Here is an 18,678-nt window from a genome sequence, read left to right on the forward strand (position 1 = left end):
GTCGACGGGCGCGGCACCGGCATGTTGTAGGCGTGGATGAGCCCCGTCCATGGGTTGTAGGCGAAGGGGTTGCTGTCGTTGAAGACCGGCGACATGATGACGCGCGCGCGGGGGATGGCGACGGCGCGGGGTTGGGGAGGAAGGCGCGGCGGCGGCTGCAGGTGCGGCGGCGGCGCAGCGTGAGGAGGGGCACACGCGGCGGCGGCACAAGGGCGGCGGCGCTAGGGTTGGAGGGTGGGGCGGCGCGCGCGGGGAGAGAGGGGCGCGGCGGCTAGGTTAGGAACGGTAGGTGTCTGATACCATGTAGAGAGGGATGCAACTCACAATGTATTGATTGGGTGCATATGGCGTTACATATATAGGCCACGTCCTCGACTATACAAGGAAGGAGGCGGGCCCAATAATCAATACAAAGATATGTATCGCTATACATAATTACAGAAGATACACATCCGGATATACAAGGATATGTATCTCAACAATCTCGACATGATTCTTGAAAAGCCAAAATTTTATTTTCTGGCAGCCTACAAAGTAATTTCCCCTAGGTTATTGTTTATGTCATCGTACATTACTCCAGATCCCTTATATGTCTCAAACTAGAACAGATAAATTTAGAGATTTTATGTTTTCATTAGAACAAGTGAAATGATGATGGTACTGAAGATGAAAGAATAAAGAAGAAAGGTTGACAACAATGATTTGAGAAGTTTACCAACAGCATTTGAGCTATTTTATGGTTGTAGATTCTCAGGTTCTACATGGAGTTGTTGTCACTTTAAACCAAATTCACATTTTCTTTTTGGCACCTGCTCTTCAGATGTGAAATCCAGAGTGGCACTATTTAAATTTAGGTGTTATCAATGAGTAAGATTGTGGCTGATAGTGTCCATTCTATCTCTATTTGTTCTTAGATTTATGTATCTTTCAGTAGCTGTATGCACATGTACTACACAAGTACAACATGGCCCGGCTACAGGCGACGCAATGACACTCTGCCCCCTAAAATATTCTGCCATAATCATGGCTACGCAATGACACTCTGCCCACTAAAATATTCTGCCATAATCATTCAAACTTTGCGAAGTTTTGGAATGATCTTTTATTCTTCAACTTACAGCTATCTTGAGGGTGCGGCGTGCCGCCGCGCCTTTCTTTGCTAGTAGAGAACTAGCTGGGTTAGATAGAGAACTAGCTGGGAGCCTGGGATAGACAAGAATCTTTCCCCACTATGTTGCTGTAAGAGAGAACTAGCTGGGACATTTTGTAAGCTGGGTAGAAGACTAGTTTAAACCACAAGCCATAAGTCAAAAGAAATAAAGACTGAAATGGCTTGAAGCTAAAACTAGCATAGCATTCATCTTTGGCATTACAATTTCTGTTCAAGGGACACTGCTACTTGAGATGAATATTACAGTACAAACATAACTACTCAATAAGACAACAATACACTGGAAGAAACCAAGGAGACGTAACGATTCTGCTGCAATCGTCCCGCCGCTACACCCACATAAACAGATCCACATAAACAGATATGTGACACTGGCTGGGTCATTGACAATTGGAGACCGGACACCATGTATCATTGGAAATCAGAGCACAAGCGGGGCGACCTAAGCTACAGCTAGCAGCTTAAATCAATTTTGGGAATGCTGTGGAATGCTTCAAGCAGCAAGTGCTGGAATTATGTTTTACAGGAACATAGAAAGGAAGCTGATAGGTAGTGTCTCGGAATCAAGGATTGTTTCAGGTTCCATTTCACTCTATCACTGTTGTGTATTTGTACTTGCCCATGTAGTGTGATTATATTGAGATACCTGATTCAACTTTTTGGTTGGTGGTACATCAAGAAGAAAACTAAATCTCTATTACGGAGTACCATCTAAACACATAGAATTGCAAGTCAGTTGTTACCTTGGGCACACACTGCTCCGGCGAGCGGGGGTGTCGGAGGGAACAGGGGGCGAGTTCCGGTGAGGAGTGGACCGTGGGGGAGGGGGAAGAGCTGCACGGGCAGAATCCGTGGGTGCAGGAGCTCCCCGGGCTCCGGCGGTGGAGGAGGAGTCCGGAACTCGCCGGCGCCGAGTATCCTCGAGGTACCTCCACACCCTCTGGATTCACCCCGCCGCTGCTATTCTCTAGATTTTTTTTTCGATAAAGGGAATATATTAATATCAAAAGATACCAATTAACCCAGCCTCTGCAACAACGCCCCACCCTAATGGCAGTACGGATGCACACAGCCAAAAAAGAGTAAAGAAAATTTGAAAAATGTACAAGTCTGAAAGTTTAAACTTGAAAATTTTCAAAAACTAAAAATTCAGGTTGAAGAAAATTCAAAAAAACCGGGGAGGACAAAAAAGACCAAAATAATCTTGTAAAAACCGATAGAAAATCATAAAAACCATACTACCGTGGCTAACGGGCCTGGCCACGGTGGGGTTCTGGCCTGTAGCCCATATACCAAATTCATCTCAAAGGAAAAACGCCTAGGCTTGGGTCGCCTCGTTGAACCCTCTCCCTCGCACGCCGCCGCATTTACCCAACCCTCCCAAAACCCGCCGCCGGCGAGAAAAAAATGCCTCTTCTGCCTCGGCGGCCGGTGGCGGCGCTGTACGTGCCGGCGAGGGGCCTCCTGGAGGCCCGCGTGCCCTGGGGCCGGGACCGCGCGCTGGACCACGTCGTGGAGCGGGAGCGCCACCTCGTGCCCTTCCTCCTCACCAAGGACGCGCTCCTCACGGCGGCCCCGCCGCCGCACGCCGTGCCGCTGCACGCGCTGCCCTCCTCCATCCCCTTCCCGTTCCGCCCGCTCCGCTTCCTCCGCCTCTACGGCTCCGCCTTCGCGCTCTCCGACCACCCCGTCGCCGTCTCCCCCACGCACCGCCTCAGCGCGCTCCACCTCGACGAGGCGCAGGCCGCCGACGCCACCCGCGCCGACGCCGCCGACCGCCTGCTGCGCCTCCTCATGCTCGCGCCCGCCCGCGCGCTCCCGCTCCACCTCCTCGCCCGCCTCCGCCTCGACCTCGGCCTCCCCGCCGACTTCCCCCGCTCGCTCCTCCCGCACTACCCGGACTACTTCGCGCTCTCCGCCGACGGCCGCCTCCTCGAGCTCGTCTGCTACCGGAAGGACCTCGCCGTCTCCGACGTGCAGTCCTACGCCCAGCGGACCGGCGGCTACAAGGTCGGCGACCCCATTGCCTTCCACCTCTCCTTCCCCCGCGGGTTTGAGCTCCACAAGAACGTCCGCAAGTGGCTGGACGAATGGCAGAAGCTCCCCTACATCTCGCCGTACGAAGACGGAACTCACCTGGGTCCGAGGAGCGACATCACGGAGAAGAGGACCGTGGCGGTGCTCCATGAGGCCCTCAGCCTCACCATCGGCAAAAAGATGGAGAAGGAGGTTTTGGTCAAGCTTGGGGAGGCTCTACGGCTGCCGCCGGGGTTCAGGAAGGTGCTCGCCAAGCACCCAGGGATTTTCTACCTGTCGCATAAGCTGAGGACACAAACCGTGGTGCTCCGCGAAGCCTACCGGAGGCATATGTTGGTGGTCAAGCACCCGATGATGGGGATAAGGTATCAGTACCTGCATTTGATGCATATGGGGAAGGAGGAGGCTGGGAAAGCCAAGGGAAAGGAAAGGAAGACGGTGCGTGGCGAGCAGATGATGGGAGATGAGTATGGTGTGGATGAGGAGAATGGGGAAGAGGAGTACGACGATGAAGAGGATGAGGAAGATGAGGGCGATGACATAGAAGCTGGTGTTGCCTCAGAGGATGAGGATAGCGATGATGAGGATACAGAGAACACTGCAGAGGGATAAGCTGGAGAACTGCAGTCAGAGACATCAGGAAGAATATAGTCCGTAAACTGAAAATAAAGCCTGCATCGTAGCTGTTCTTCTAATGCCTTTGTCGCCTTGTTTTGAGTTATGACTGAAACTAGAGTCTGCATCATAGCTGTCCATAAACTGGAGAGCGGTAGTCGTAGACATGAGGAAGAATACAGTCCGCAAACTGAAAGTAGAGTCTGCATCATAGCTGTTCTTCTAATGACAATGTCACTGTGCTTTGAATTACATGAGTTCGGAGAAACAACTCAGCAACAGAATGTACAATCAGAACTTTTATAGCAGGTATAAACCTACTAGAAGATGGAGCTTATTTTTGTTTTTCTTGTTTGTGAAGTAGCCGGTGATCGTTAAGTAAAATCATTCTTATTGTACCCTGGCGCCTTCACCTGAATTATTAATATATATCTTAGATTTTCGGAGTATATTACTGATAGCTTCTTTTCTTTCCTTAATGTGCTAATCTCTTGTTCAGTTGAAAAACTGCTCAATGTGCGTCACTTTTGTTCTAACTCTGTACTTGCAACCTTCGGAAACCATATACTTGTAAATTTATCATTTTGCTATTCTGACAAGGTTTTTTTTTCCATGGCAATCAGTTGAGGCCATCCTTTCTATAGGTTGATTATAATCGTGTATGAACCAACTTACCAAACATGAAACAGTATGTTCCTCTTGTACTCTCATATCTGTATAGATTCACATCTTTTCAAACGTATAGATATGTTCCAGATATTCTTGTGAAAACGTACGTATATAACTTCCTTTAAAAGGGGCTAGCCTATTCAGCCTGTGAGAATTTCTTCTGATTGGATGGCCCGATTCACCCTAGACTCAGCTCTGGCTGCTTCTTTACCATCAGTTTCTGCAATTTGGCTTTTACTCTCTTTTGACATCGTGGCGTGGCTGCCATCCAGCCCAGTCTGAGCCTCTGAGGCTGGTCCTGCTCTACAGGCAGTGTAGGAATATTTTTCCTGAGTACTGCACTTGTTTGTACAAATTGTGTGGATGTTTTGTTTTTTATATTCCGCACTAAGCAAATATAATCATCTATAGCTGCCTGTATGAGAAATAGTGAAAAAAATAAGTTTAACATAGTTATCAATCTCTACTGCAGATATCTTGAACATAAAGAAGGTATCTGAACTAGATTTTTCATTAATATGTCTCAATATAAAGTTAGCGTAAATTAATTTGTTCTATGCTTGGTGGATGCTAACGGGGATGGTGGACATCGTTCGATCTCGAGATGGCCATGACCTCCCGGCTGTGTGGACCATGGACAGGGATGGTGACCCTTGCTGGCACATGTGCTATCTTTCTTTTTGTTCCTGTTCTCATGTGTTGGGAGTTTTTTCTAGAGCCTTTGTTTCCTTTAAAACCTCAAACAGACAATACATGGCTTGATTGTTATCAATATTTAGGATTTGTTACAGTGACATATAATCTATGTGACAATGCTCATTAATTACCAAAATTATCTTGTTGTGGCCATATTAACTAGTATATTGGGTTGATACATGCTTGATGCTACAGCTACAGGTGGCAACTAGGAATTTTGGAAGGCCCCAATCTATGATGCATATACCAAATGGATGAACCTAAGAATTTTGGAAGGCCCCAATCTATGATGCATATACCAAATGGATGAATCTAGGAATTTTGGAAGGCCTCAATCTATGATGCATATACCAAATGGATGAATCAATTTTGTTCCATTTCTGCATTTAGGATAGATCCTTCCTTGATTTTAGCAGCTCTGGCTTCAAGGTCCCAAGTTAAGGTTTTGCTTGCTACTTTACTCCTCAACGTCTTTGTTGTGGGCTACGTTATCAAGGATGCAATTTGTGTGCTAATTTGGATGGCTTATAGTGACACTCTAGTGCAGGTCAGTCGAACTGTTTGGTTTAGATTGTACGTAGTGTGGAAAATAATACTTGAGCTAGCTTATATACATGTTCATCAATGTTCTGGATTGAGACAAATATCGTTCATTAATCTAAGTATTAATTAATTTGTCTGTTTCCTTCCTCATTAACTAATTTGTATGTTTATATGTCGCCGATTAATCTAGCATACCTAGACAGTTAGCTGGGTCCACGCTACTTGGACATACAATTCAGTCTGAATGTTTCCTTTTCTTTAACACATTATCTTGCCATTGAGGTTTGGGATTAGTTCGTTGCTCTGTTTTTGTTCAGCAATAGAGCTAGCTGAGAGTGCAAGTTATGAGTTAGCAAACTACAAAATATACTAACTTAACATGCAATTGTTTCCTCTGTTATCCATCCATGCTTCCGCAGTAGAAGGTGAAAGCAAAGCCGAAAATAGAAGCACCGAAACTGATCTAAAGAAAAAAGTGGGGCTGCAGGCAGTCGAAGAACTAAAAGGAGCAGTTGGTAACTATCTTATGAATTCCTTGTATTGTTCATTATCTCCACATATTTTTCGAGTGGTAGAGTTCCTCTTTTGCTTACCATTTTATCCGGTTCAATCTTCCTAGCATAATAATTATTTGAGTGGTAGCATGCAATAATTAGTTTCAGCTTCTTTGTATGCAAGTTTTCTTACAATCTGATTCAGTGTTTTATTTTGGTCTTTCGATGTAGCTGCCACTTATTTTCCTACTTTTAGTATTTAGTGATCGAAAATTTGGGAACCTCGATTGCCCTTCTACGTGTGGAATGGCATTCAATTTTAACAAATAGGTGAAAAAAGGAAAAAATAATTGTTTCTTTTCTCTCCTTGGCACCCGCGTAAATGATTTGGGCTGCTGCGTATAAGAGGTTTAATATTTTTACATGTTGGCATGTTGCACATCGAATCATGAAGAAATATTTAGCTCATTGACTCGAGGAGGTTCCAAGATGGTTCATGGGTTTTGTTCTGTCGTGTGCTATCCTGTATGAATTGCTCGATTCTTCTGAATAATAACCATAATGGTTAAGATAAGTGTTCATGTTTTGTGTAACTAGTTTATTGGTTCTATTTGTCATTATCGCTCGGCACACTGGCTGGTGAGAGATCCAAAAATGTTCTCTACCACCGAAGCCTGAAGTGAATATGTAATAATCTATGGTCAAGCTATGTTTGCCCTTTACAGCGTTGCAGGATGTCCTGTATGATTGTTAACGTAGTATTAGTTTTGATTTTACTTTGTCATAGCGGCCTCTTGAACCCTGGGTGAGAAATTGATGAAAAGCGAAAAATATGTTAGCTTCCTAATAATATCTACATGAAACATGATAATGACAAGGAGAACCAATAAACTAACCCGGAGTATAGTTTATCAAGGTTGTTTTGATATTCCAAAGACACATGGGAGTTTAAGAAAAAATGTTTGACAATGATTTTCTTGCATCTTCAGAAAAAGGGAGACGCTCAACAATGTGGCTCTGCTGAAGGTATGTCTTATGCGCTCTGATATTTAATTATTTACTACGAGCATCGTTTAGTTTAGATAGAACAGGGTGCTTTGAGACTGATGTATGCGTTGTGTTTTTCTATTGTTAAGAAAAGTCATTCTTGGGCTTTATTCTGCAAGGAGATTGTGTGACTCCTTACAAGCATGCCATATCTAGTTAGCCATCCCGGTACTAGGTAAAGTTCCCTTGAGTATTAGGGTGATGGCTTACATTCTTGGGCTTTTGTTCCGTTTATTGTATAGATTATGTAAGAGCAATCCCAGTCTGTTCATTGGTCTGTGACATCTTTCCCAAACCATGGTTCATCTATCATTGGTTATTTGGTTGTAGATTTGTAGTTGCTCATCAGACCATATGAAAATTCAGTGTGATATACAATAAAAGTGTTGCACATTGTTTTACCATGCATTTTATATAGGACCCGGTGATCCCATCTAACCATCTTGGCTGAGCTTGTTCAATGCAAATGAATTCAACCATGTAAATCTCACATCTTATATTGATACTATTAAAACTGAATTGCCCCTTATGAATTATACTGAAAATGAATTTGTAAATTAGTAAATTGGAGTAATAAAATATATTTCTATAAACATGAATGCAAATAACAATGTTCAAGACATGGTGACCATGTTTGTGGCCGCTTTGAATGCAAATAACAATGTTCAAGACATGGTGACCATGTTTGTGGCTGTACATATGGATGAACGGTGAACAGCAAAAGAAAACAGATTTGATGAGTTCTGTGAGTTTTCCAAGTTATGTAATGTTGGATTTTTTTTCTCATTCTTCTATGATATAACATAAATTTGTAAAATAAATTTTGTTTGCATATAACATGGATGATGAAGTTTCTGTGATTAATCAAATTGTGTTACTAAAATTACATAGTGATGGATCTTTCATAATGCAATTGACAATACTTTTCCCAGTTTTTTTTTCGAGAAAACGAAAGATATGTCGCGTTTCATTTCATTGAACAGGAAGAAGACAGGGAGTACAACCTCCAGAAGGAGGGACACACACACCTCTATTGTTGTTTTTCACATTTTTATGCGAGAGAATGTTTTTTATTTACCTACTGTTGTTCAGTTCTCATATGACTACATTAAACCTATTTGGACAATTTGATAAAGTGATGGTGTATTTTTGTTCCAGCTGGTTTATCTATTGCCCTCTGTCATGTATTGTGCTATGATTTCTTAGTTCCTTTACTTCCAAGGTGAGCTCAAGTTTAGTGATATAAAAAAGCTATAGCATCTTGCGTTTTTTCTTTCTACCCTTGCATTTCATCACTTTCTGTTCTGAATGGTATGTCACTCTTGGTTGCCCCTTTCTGTGCTTTGATCTCTCTCACAGTAACCTCTAAAACATTTTATAGCTTATCTAAGTTTGCGTTGTCTTGTACAGAGTTAGTCTTCATGTTTTTTTTGGCATGGCATACAATTTTTGGTACGAGTACAGAAACTAAGGCTAACATGACCAGAAAGAACCTGGAGGGGAAGAAAGTCAAGTGGTAGGCGAGGTGCGTGCCTACAGCCTTTTATGATAGTTATCTAAACGTGTGGTGTTTGCATTTTGTTTCTACTTATCATACACTGCTTCCTGGTCTGACACTACACTACCTTTATGTTTTAGATACCTCTGTAGGCCGCCTGCTGCTTCCTTCTTCATGTTGTAGTGAAGTACTCCCTCCGTTCTTTTTAAATTGACTCAAATTTAGTACAAAGTTATACTAAATCCGAGTCAATTAAAAGAGACCAGAGGGAGTACTAGCTTTTGATGTTCTAAGAGCATCACTAATAGAGCCCCTAAACCCTCAAACCTTCAAAGCAGTTTAAGGGTTGAGAATGGGCATTTTTTGGCACTTTTGAGGGGTGAAAAACAGGGGCAAAGACTAGAACCCTCAAACCCTTAAAATTGAGGATTGAGGGCAAAGACTAGAACCCTCAAACCCTTAAAAACATTCATTTGATATATCACAATTATCATCATCTCAATAATGGTTTGAAGCACATAATAATCATTCTAGTTATTATTACAACACCAAATAGTACTTTGAAGCACATAATAATCATTCAAGTTATTACAATAATTGTTCAAATCAAATAGGACATAGAAAAGTAAAACAAAGATAGATCATGGGCCTTGGCGCCGCCCATCCAACTGCCAATGGTGCTCTACTAGATCATCCTGGAGCTGGCGCTCGGGGCGGCGCAGCTCGGGTCCGGTCGGGGGCGGGCGGCAGGGCGGCGGCCGGGGTCTGGTCGGGGGAGGCGGCGGGCGGCAGGGGGCGGCGCGGCCGGCTCGGGGAGGTGCGGGAGGCGGCAGGCGGCGGGGGCGGGCGCGGCGGCTCGGGAGGTCGCGACGCGGGGTGGCGGGCGGCGCGGATCCGGGGGCGGGGGAGCTCGCGGCGGCCGGCAGGGGTCGAGGGGAGGCGGGCGGCGGCCGGAATCGCGGCGGCCGGCGGCGCGGAGGCGGGAGGTTGGGGAGGGGAAAATTCCCTCCTGCGCGAGTTGGACGAGCAGTGGGGTTTGGGGCAGTTTGGCCTCCCCAACCCTCACTTCTACAGGTTGAAATTGGGTTTGAGGGTTAGACCCCTAATTGTTCTGCGCGTTTTTTGAGGATTTGAGGGTTTAGGGGCACTACTAGAGATGCTCTAAAGCTGTCATCGTTAACGCCCTAACTGTTGAATTCGTGATATAAACCTGAAAGTAAGCAAACAATCTACCATGCATACTTAGGAAAGTTATACCAGTATTGATTATGGTACTGGTGCTCTCTCTCTCTTGGTAGCTGGACATTATGTGTTTCGTATCATCTGAGCAATTTTTTTTTTACTTGCCTTGATTGCTCCTGGTTCTTAGATGTCTTACTTTGCTTCTGTATTTGGTGTACATAGACAATGGCTGCACTAATCTACAATAGCATTAGCAATCTAGCATGTTGTGCAGCACTTGTAAACTTATCTTTTCTTTGAAAGAGGAAAAAGCTTTGCACGCGTCAACTTATGATACATAATAATGCTCAACCATCACTGTACCTTTCCTTGCTACACAGGGTTTTCAAAATACACTAGCCATGGTAGACATGGCCCTCGAATTAAACTAAATTCAAGCTTCACATCTGAATATAAATAATGCTGTGCAATCTGACCCACATAACACACCTACACAGTACACTAACCACGGACATCACATCATTCTGATTCTAGAAAATCTCTCCATCGCCTGTTTTTCTGTAGATTTCTTTTTCTGGATTTCACCACTGCTTTTGCCTCATTGATCCCATCCCATGCTGCTAAAGTAACATACTTCTGTGGATTTTTCCATTCCCTATTATTTATTAGCTTACTTGCCAAATTCCAGAGCCTGCCCCCTTTTCTTCTCCCAGTTCCACTCTTTTGTCCAAAAATTCTGTATCTGCAATTCATCATCCGCATGGCAGCATTGCACAGAGCTTGACTACGATAAGGCAGGGGTTACAACACTAGCCGGAGCTCGTCTTGCATGGTGATGACAGAGGTGCCATTCAAGGCCTCAGGTTTGATCTTATCCCAATAGTATTTCTAGCTCCAGATATGGGTTTAGATGTTCCAATCTACATAAGCTTGTCTGTGGCATCTAGAGCATGTTCCAATCTTTCTAAGCTCGTCCAAGGCCTCGGCAGCATGTATTGACCTTGCCCAAGGTGGCAGCACAGTAAGAAACTAAGATTCTAACAGGGAGAGGATGGCCTAGTGCTTCTGGTGACTGATGACCTCAAGGAGTTTCTTTCTGAAACAAGTTGCAATGGACTTCCTGAACTTTGTGCTAATATGAAAGTGTATTTAGTTTTTCCATAATCAGTGCCCTTTTAGTTTATCACCATTGCGAAGTCTGCAGAAATTTGTGACGCGCTGATTTTAGGGGCATGTGGCCTATTAGACTAAATCTCTGTCCTGTTCCAAAATTGCAAAACAATCAACGGCATAGACCAAATGTTCCTTCAGTTGCCTCAGTATGAGGGGAAATACTTTGGTCAAGCTCTGTAGCCCATATGTTGTCCTGTTGGGCTAGAAGCTGCTAGACACCTACACCCACATCTGGAACTAGAAATACTATCGGGATAAGATTAAACCCAGTTTATTGCGCTGCCCAGTCTAATATACTTTGTATTCGTTTAACCTGCTTAATGGTGATGCCCAGTTGTGGAACACAATAAAATACTAAAATTTGCAGTGATGTGGAATTTAGTTTGAGAGAATGTCAGATAATTTTCCCAGAAAAAGGTCAGGCAATTTGCGCCAGATGTGAAGTTCCATTAGTTTGTGTTTCAGTTTTGATTTTTTGTAGCAATATTTCAATATGAGTTAATATCGTTCTATACTAGCATTTACCATTCACATTGCTTGAGTGATTGGGTTCACCATGCTTCTGTACAGGGAAGGGTGCAATGGGTGATAGAGGCCTTGATGATACCCATCTGTGGATTGTTCGCCCAAAGATCATGTTAGAGAAAGGCCTACTACTGAAGTTGCTGACTTGTCGTGTCTACAGGTTAACATCTCTAGAAGGTGTTGGAAAATAACCTATGGTAGCAGGTGCTGGAACATGAACAATAATATAGAGGTAAGTCATATTGATTTAAACTGCATTCTAATTAGTTGTATGCACTAGAGAATATAAAGGGACTAGTAACCGAACTTTGCTAAATATGATTGGATGAGTAAAATTTTGCTATCTGCTTTATCCTTGTTGATGGTGTGTCACATTTGGTTATGATATAAGCTGCTCTTGCCGAATCTCCTCATCTTATTATTCTGGCTTATGATTCCATGCCAAGTAACGCACAACGTAACGGGGAAAAGAAAAAGAAAAAGAACACTCCATTTGATGGTTAGTTACTAATAGTTTGGTGAGAAGACAGTAAGGATAGCTACAGCACCTGCTACCATAGGTTATTTTCCAAAAAGCCTTGGTCCTATTCTTTTAAGAGGGACCTCTTCCTTCTTTCTTACAGAATGAAGGATGACCTAAAAACCCCTCTCTTAGCCTGACTAGACTCTTTGTAGTTCTCTTTGGGTTATGCCCAGGGCTAGGGAGGAGGCGTTTTGGCTCATAGGAGCATTTGCACCTATTATGCAAAATAATTAAAAAACAATTTTAAAAATGTTAAAAATTCTGACATAAAATTTATGGTGTACGTTGTGACATTTTATGTTTGTACATAAGTTTTCGTGAAAAAAGAAAATTTTATGTGGCATGTACAAAAAAGACAAAAAAAAAGTCCTGTACGTAGTCGTGGTGTAGCATCAAAATTTCTCTTTTTTACAGGACAGAATTTTTTTTTCTGGAAACTTATGTACGAACATAAAATGTCTAGATGTACATGCAAAATTTTATTTCAGATTTTTTTGACACTTCAAAATGTATTTTCACGCAATGGGTTCACATGCTCCTATAAGCCAAAGTGGATTTTCCCAGGGCTAGGCCCTTTTGTACATTCCCTCCTGTCTTCTCCTCTTGTACATGTTTTATCTCTTTAAATAAAAATTTACTGTCGGGGCCTACCCTACAGTTTTCAGCTAAAAAAAAAGGATAGGTACAGCATCATTCCCCAAAAGCGCCATGTGAACTGTTGGGTGCTGTTTAGTCACCTTTATGCTGTCTACTCTGCTGAACGATTCACTAGCTTCAAATGCTGACTTACAGGCCCAAAAAGCATTCAAAAGGTTCCCTGCATCTTGTAATTGAATATGAAAATTTTGTTGGTGTAAGTGCTGATTGTCTTTGTCCTTTGGTCCAGGGGTCTTGACCTGCAATCTTATATGACTGAGCACGCGTTTATCTACTGAATCTTGCTTTTTTTTTTCTCCTACTTTGTTCATCTGGCAATATCATTGCACAGTGCATTGTTTTTCATCAGATCTCTAGAAGTCTTATTAAGCTTTCACAGACAAACCTCCTGATTTGCACTAGGTCTGTCCACACGTGGATAACTGTCTTGGATAGTTTGAACTGTGGGAAAAAAACAGCAAAGTATAGATTAAGGCGTTCTTCAGTAACACCAATGCACAGAACTAATTGTAGCCACATATATATTATTCGAGTGTGTACCTACCACACGGGCGTCAGCATTATTAGTGACCATTGCATCTTCTGAATTATTTTGTATGGATTCTTTTGACTTGGTAATCGTCTCTGTTTATCTTCTGTAGCAGCTGGCCCTAGAAGAAACACCATTGCGCAGAAGATGGCGGGAGTACATCATCAGTGAAAACTATTTGTGGTAGCACCTACTAAGGTGAGATCCCCCCTAATAAATCCTTAATGTTTGTACCGGTTCCTTACTAACGTAGCGGAGCCTGAGGGTCAACGTATGGGGGAGTCTAAAGCGCAGGGACAGAGTTGAGCGACGTTTCTTCTTATGTGGCAGAGATGCTGACTTGGATAGGCTCTGCATGTGAAGAGAAATAGGTTAGTGGATTGTCTCTGTTGGGTAACGACGAGTGAGGTGAGACATAACATGGTAGATACTTGGACACAGCCATGTGACCGAGCACCCAACCGAGGGGAGTTAAATGCCAAGTGTTGGTACCACGGTACACCACCATGTGTTAGCTCCTGGACCTCGGAAGGTTTCGGTCATGTGGTCATCCGGAACCTGAATGTGGCGTGCGTGCTAGATTTTGTATTCAGTGTTTAGTGGTCACCAAACGTAGGATACAAATGGTTCACGCTGGTCGATAACCTTAGTGGCGGCGCATTTGTTTGGCGGGGTTGCTGAGGCGTAACATGCGCTAGCATCGTCAGCCTCCTTTTTGCGGGAGCGATCAGGATTCAGGTACTGGCGAAGTGGCAAACCAACTGCCCCTATCTGGAACAAGCATAGATAGACCAACTAACGAGCGAGCGAGTTGGGTCTAACGGGAGGCCCAGAATCGCTCCCCGGCATGTCGATCGTATCGATGAAAGCAGGCCACATGACTGCAATCGGACCGTTCACACGTCAGGTATGCAGCGGTGCGTCGGCGAATGGATGGATGAATGATCAACTGAAATTGCAACTGTAAAGTTGTGTATCGGCAACCGGAACTGAATGTAGTGGCTCTCGTGATCCCCAAAACTTCGACACAAGCCCCTTCCTAATTCCATGGATATCGTATCATGCATGTGCACCTCATGGGAGGGACACACACGCACCAACCACGCACGCACTCTCAACTTTGGTGAAATTTCATCCGGCGTCCACTGTTAACCAGGGGATTGCCACTAAGGTAGCTAGCCACTGATTTTCTGGTAGGTAAGGCCAATGTCCAATGGTTTCAAAATCCACATGTACTAGTAGCACATTTTTTCTTTGCCACAATCCTTGTTAGGAAAATAAAAGCGACAAACATGTCTTAGAATTCTCTCCAACTTCTCTACGTGTTATTTGATAGATGGTCTGTTCTGTCCCAACAAGTTCTCTTGTTCATTTGGTTGATTGCATCACTGCATGCGTATAGAAGACACTTTTTCCCATAGTTAATTGATCTTAGGCATTTGGTTGACCGCGCTGCTCCCACTAGTTATCATCATATACTCAATGATTGGGGAGTTTGGTCATGAAATTACTTAAACGCGTCCAGACTACTTTTCAGCCAATGTGTGGCAGCGTGTTCATTTGCCTTTTCTTTCTGTCTTTCTGGCGAGGCTTTTGGCCTGGCCAAGAAAGTCGCAAACTGTCGTGTATCCATTAACTACCCTAGCCTATGGTTGATATTCAAGGCCTAGCATGTACGATATATGGTCTGGCCCTGCTTAGGATCTAGCAAGCCGGATCTTGTCCATATTATAACCTAATCTATCCCACTACAAAATGGTTGGATCGTTAATCGCATGTGATCAACATAAATAAACAAATCATGCCACATCTGCGAGATAATGACTGGCCCTGGAAAGCCCAGCATGCGCGGCGCGCCTGTATGCAGACCGCGGATCGCTGCATATTTTAAGCATACTAGAAGATTGCTAGCATACCCAAGTACCCAATCATACGTAACTTACGTCGGTTCATCAGTTGATCCATTTGTTTAATCTTCTCTCTCAGACCAGCTTAGCTACCTGCATTATGCCGACGGCCTGTCAGTGTCGAAAGGATTTGAAGATTCGTGCGCTGTGTATGTCATCGTCATTGATGGATCGACTGGGCATGAAGAGGTTTTCTGCCCCTTCTTTCCCAGGCCGATAACATACATTACCGTATCCATGCGAATTAAAAAAACCCTTCGTGGTTAATTTGGATAATGATGTTGCTCAAAAGTTGATGATTGCATACTTGTTAGTTAGTTTGGAGATCACTAGAGGTAGTTATGCCGTGTGATCATCTGATCCCATTTTCATAATCCCTAGCACGATCAGGGCGTCAGCAAAGTGAAGTGGCGGAACAAAAGGGAGCGTTCCCACCACGTCATGCAATATTAAGTGGCAGTTAGTACTTCCTACATGCATTGTATATATTACCATCACACGGCTTATTAATTAGATCCTGAACCACGCATATTAACCGTGGTGCATAATCTTCTTGAGCGAAAAGGGAACACATGTCGATATCTGTTCCTTTTTGCAAAGAGATGAGCGTTTTCCATCTTATAATTTTCATTTTAATTACTTGGGTGCTTGGCTAGGTACAAGGAAAAAATGCAGGAACAGAACATCATGTCATGTTGAATCATGCAGGATTAGAAAACTGCAGAAACTTACATCAAACTAGAAGGGATGTCATCACGAAAATAAATAGTAAAAATAAGTTTAAGTGAATAGGTGCTAATCAAATTTTAATTATTTTGAGCAAATTTAGGCTTGGCGAGAACAGAAAGCCAAAAGATCATGTTAGAGAAATACCCACCACTGAAGTCGATGACTTATAGTGTCTGTAGTTGAATATCTGTAGCAGGTGCTCAAACATAAACCTATAGTAGCAAGTGTTCGAACATGAAAACAACATAGAAGTAAGTAATATTGATTTAAACTGCATTTTAATTAGTTTTATGTAGTATTGGATGCAGAGTCCTAAATTAATTGGTAACCGAGATCTGCTAAATATGATTGGTCGGGTGAACTTTTGCTAATAATCTATCATTGTTGATGTTGTTTTGCATTTGATTATGATATAAGCTGCTCTTGCCGAATCTCCTCATGTGATTCTTCTTTCGTATGATTCCATGCCAACTTGCCAAGTAATGCAGAACTTAATGGGGAACAGAAAAAAAGACAAAAAAAACACTCCATTTGATGTTAGTTGCTAGTATAGTCTGGTGAGAGGACAGTAATGATAGCTGCAGCATGTGAACTGTTGGGTGGTGTTCAGTCACCTTTTTATGTTGTGGAATAGGCTGAAAGTTTCAGTCACTAGCTTCAAATGCTGACTTACATGCCCAAAACAGCATTCAAAAGGTTCGTTTGCATGTTGTGATTGAGTATGACGATTTGGTCGGTGTAAGTTGTGATATGCACATTGTGTTGCCTTTGGCCTTTATTTGGTCCTGTTGTATTGACCTGCAATATTATATGACTGGGTACACATTTGATCTACTGAATCTTGCTTCTTCTTTTCCTAGTTAGTTGATTTGACTTTATTATTGTACATCGTTCTTCAGGTGATCAGGTCTTTAAAAGTCTTACGAACCTCCTGATTTTCTCTAGGTCTGTCTTTACGAGGATGACCATCTTGGTCAGGTTGAACTGTGGGTAAAATATAACACTGCAAAGTACAGATTAAGGCGTTGTTCAGTAACACCAATGAACAGAACTAATTGTAGCCTTCGAGTATACCTACCACACGCGTTCAGCATTTGCGTCTTGTGAAATTATTTTATATGGATTCTTTTGACTTGATATTTGCTTTCTGTTGTTCATCTATAGCAGCTGCCCTAGAAGAAACACCATTGCACAAAAGATGGCCAAACCGCCGCGGGTAGTGCATCATCACTGAAAACAATATGTGGTAGGGTTTTTTGAGAGAAAAGAAGAATCTACTACTAAGATGAGACCTGTCCCTTTGTTTGTACCGGTCGTTTCTTATCTTCCTCGGTTGGGTAACGACGGCTCGACGAGTGAAGTGACACATACATGGATTGCCCATGGGAGCAGCCCATAGGCCATAGATAGATACTTGGACACGTCCATGTGATGGAGCACCCAACCGAACCGCCGGAAGATAAGTGCCACCATGTGCCACTGCCTCTCGCCTCCAACTCCGAGTTGAGCACCACCGTTGCAGTGGCCACCAGTGCTTGGTGCTGAGATCCCGACAGTTTCTTCAGGAAGGTTTCGGTCATGTCGTCCGGTATCTGAATGGGACGTGCATGCTACATTTTGTATCCCGTGGTACCAATGCAAGATAAAGATACACATGGGTTTTGTTTGTCGATTCGATATAGACGATGATGATAACCATACGTGGGTGCCTTTGTTTGGCAGGGTACGTTAGCCAGCGCTGCAGATGGAGAGACGTAACATGTGCTAGCAACATCAGCCTCCTTTCTGACGGGGCGATCAGGATTCAGGTGGTGGCGAACTAAGGGCATCTCCAACGGGGCGACCCATCCCGCGCCCGCGCGTCCGGATGGGTCCAGCCGGACAAAAACCCGGTCCAACGCGGGGACGCACCGCAAAAGCGGACGGCCGCGGCGTCCGGAACGACGCAAACCCGGCCCAAATCTGGGCTAGGTTTGCATGGCCGCGGATGGCACGCGCCGTCCGCTCGCGTCCGCGTGCTCGGTCGCCTCGTCTCCCTTGGGCCCACCTGTCGGTGACCGGGGAGTCTATTAAATGGGGACTCGGAGGGGATCCGGCCCTCCACTCCGGTCCCCACTCCACTCCCCGAGCAAAAATCGCCGCCATGGCCCCGAAGCGACGGCTCGCTCCCGGAGCGAACGACGACGAGGCCGGCAGCGAGTCGGCGTCGGCCGCCGGCGCCGCGACCATCGTGCGGAAACCGAGGCGGCCTCCACATCGGAGAGGCCGCCCGCCGCGGCGCGGCATTGCCGCAACCGCCGCCGCCGCTGCTCGAGCCCAAGCCCGAGTCCTCGGAGGAGGACCCGGACCTCCGCGCCGCCCTCATCGTCTCGGCGGCGGAGGAGGAGGCGAAATGGCCGCAACTCCATGCGGCCATTCGCACCTCCGAAATGGAGGAGGCGGCGCGGCGGGAGGCGTGGAGGACGCGGAGGGCCGGGAGCTCTACGCCCGAGCCCTCCGGGCGCGACGAGAGGAGGAGGAGGAGACGGCGCGGCGGAGGAGGGCCGGGCGCCGCGCCGCCGAGCAGCAGCCGCCGCCAGGAGGAGAGGTGCCGCCGGCCGGAGGAGTCGGCGCCGGGAGGCCGAGCGGCGCCGCCGGGCAGAGAGGCGGCAGCGCCTCCAGGCGGCGCGGTGGCTCCGGACCC

The 18,678-nt window shown here is 44.8% G+C and overlaps 1 protein-coding gene across 2 annotated transcripts; it reads left to right on the plus strand.

Annotated features, from left to right (window-relative positions):
- Positions 1-2,578: 2,578 nt before the first annotated feature.
- LOC124699950 (protein WHAT'S THIS FACTOR 9, mitochondrial-like) lies at positions 2,579-6,168 on the plus strand. Of its 2 annotated transcripts, XR_007001577.1 has the most exons (3): positions 2,579-4,132; positions 4,447-4,511; positions 6,151-6,168. XR_007001577.1 is itself a non-coding variant. In XM_047232165.1 (1 exon), the coding sequence occupies exon 1, from the start codon at positions 2,579-2,581 to the stop codon at positions 3,818-3,820; it is 1,242 nt and encodes a 413-aa protein (XP_047088121.1). In that variant the 3' UTR covers positions 3,821-4,274. The 2 variants fall into 2 exon arrangements, 1 of the variants encoding a protein (XP_047088121.1); XM_047232165.1 differs by lacking the exons at positions 4,447-4,511; positions 6,151-6,168 and having other exon boundaries at positions 2,579-4,274.
- Positions 6,169-18,678: the final 12,510 nt, after the last annotated feature.

The sequence above is a fragment of the Lolium rigidum genome, chromosome 3 (assembly GCF_022539505.1).
Source record: "Lolium rigidum isolate FL_2022 chromosome 3, APGP_CSIRO_Lrig_0.1, whole genome shotgun sequence".
Classification (NCBI taxonomy): domain Eukaryota; kingdom Viridiplantae; phylum Streptophyta; class Magnoliopsida; order Poales; family Poaceae; genus Lolium; species Lolium rigidum.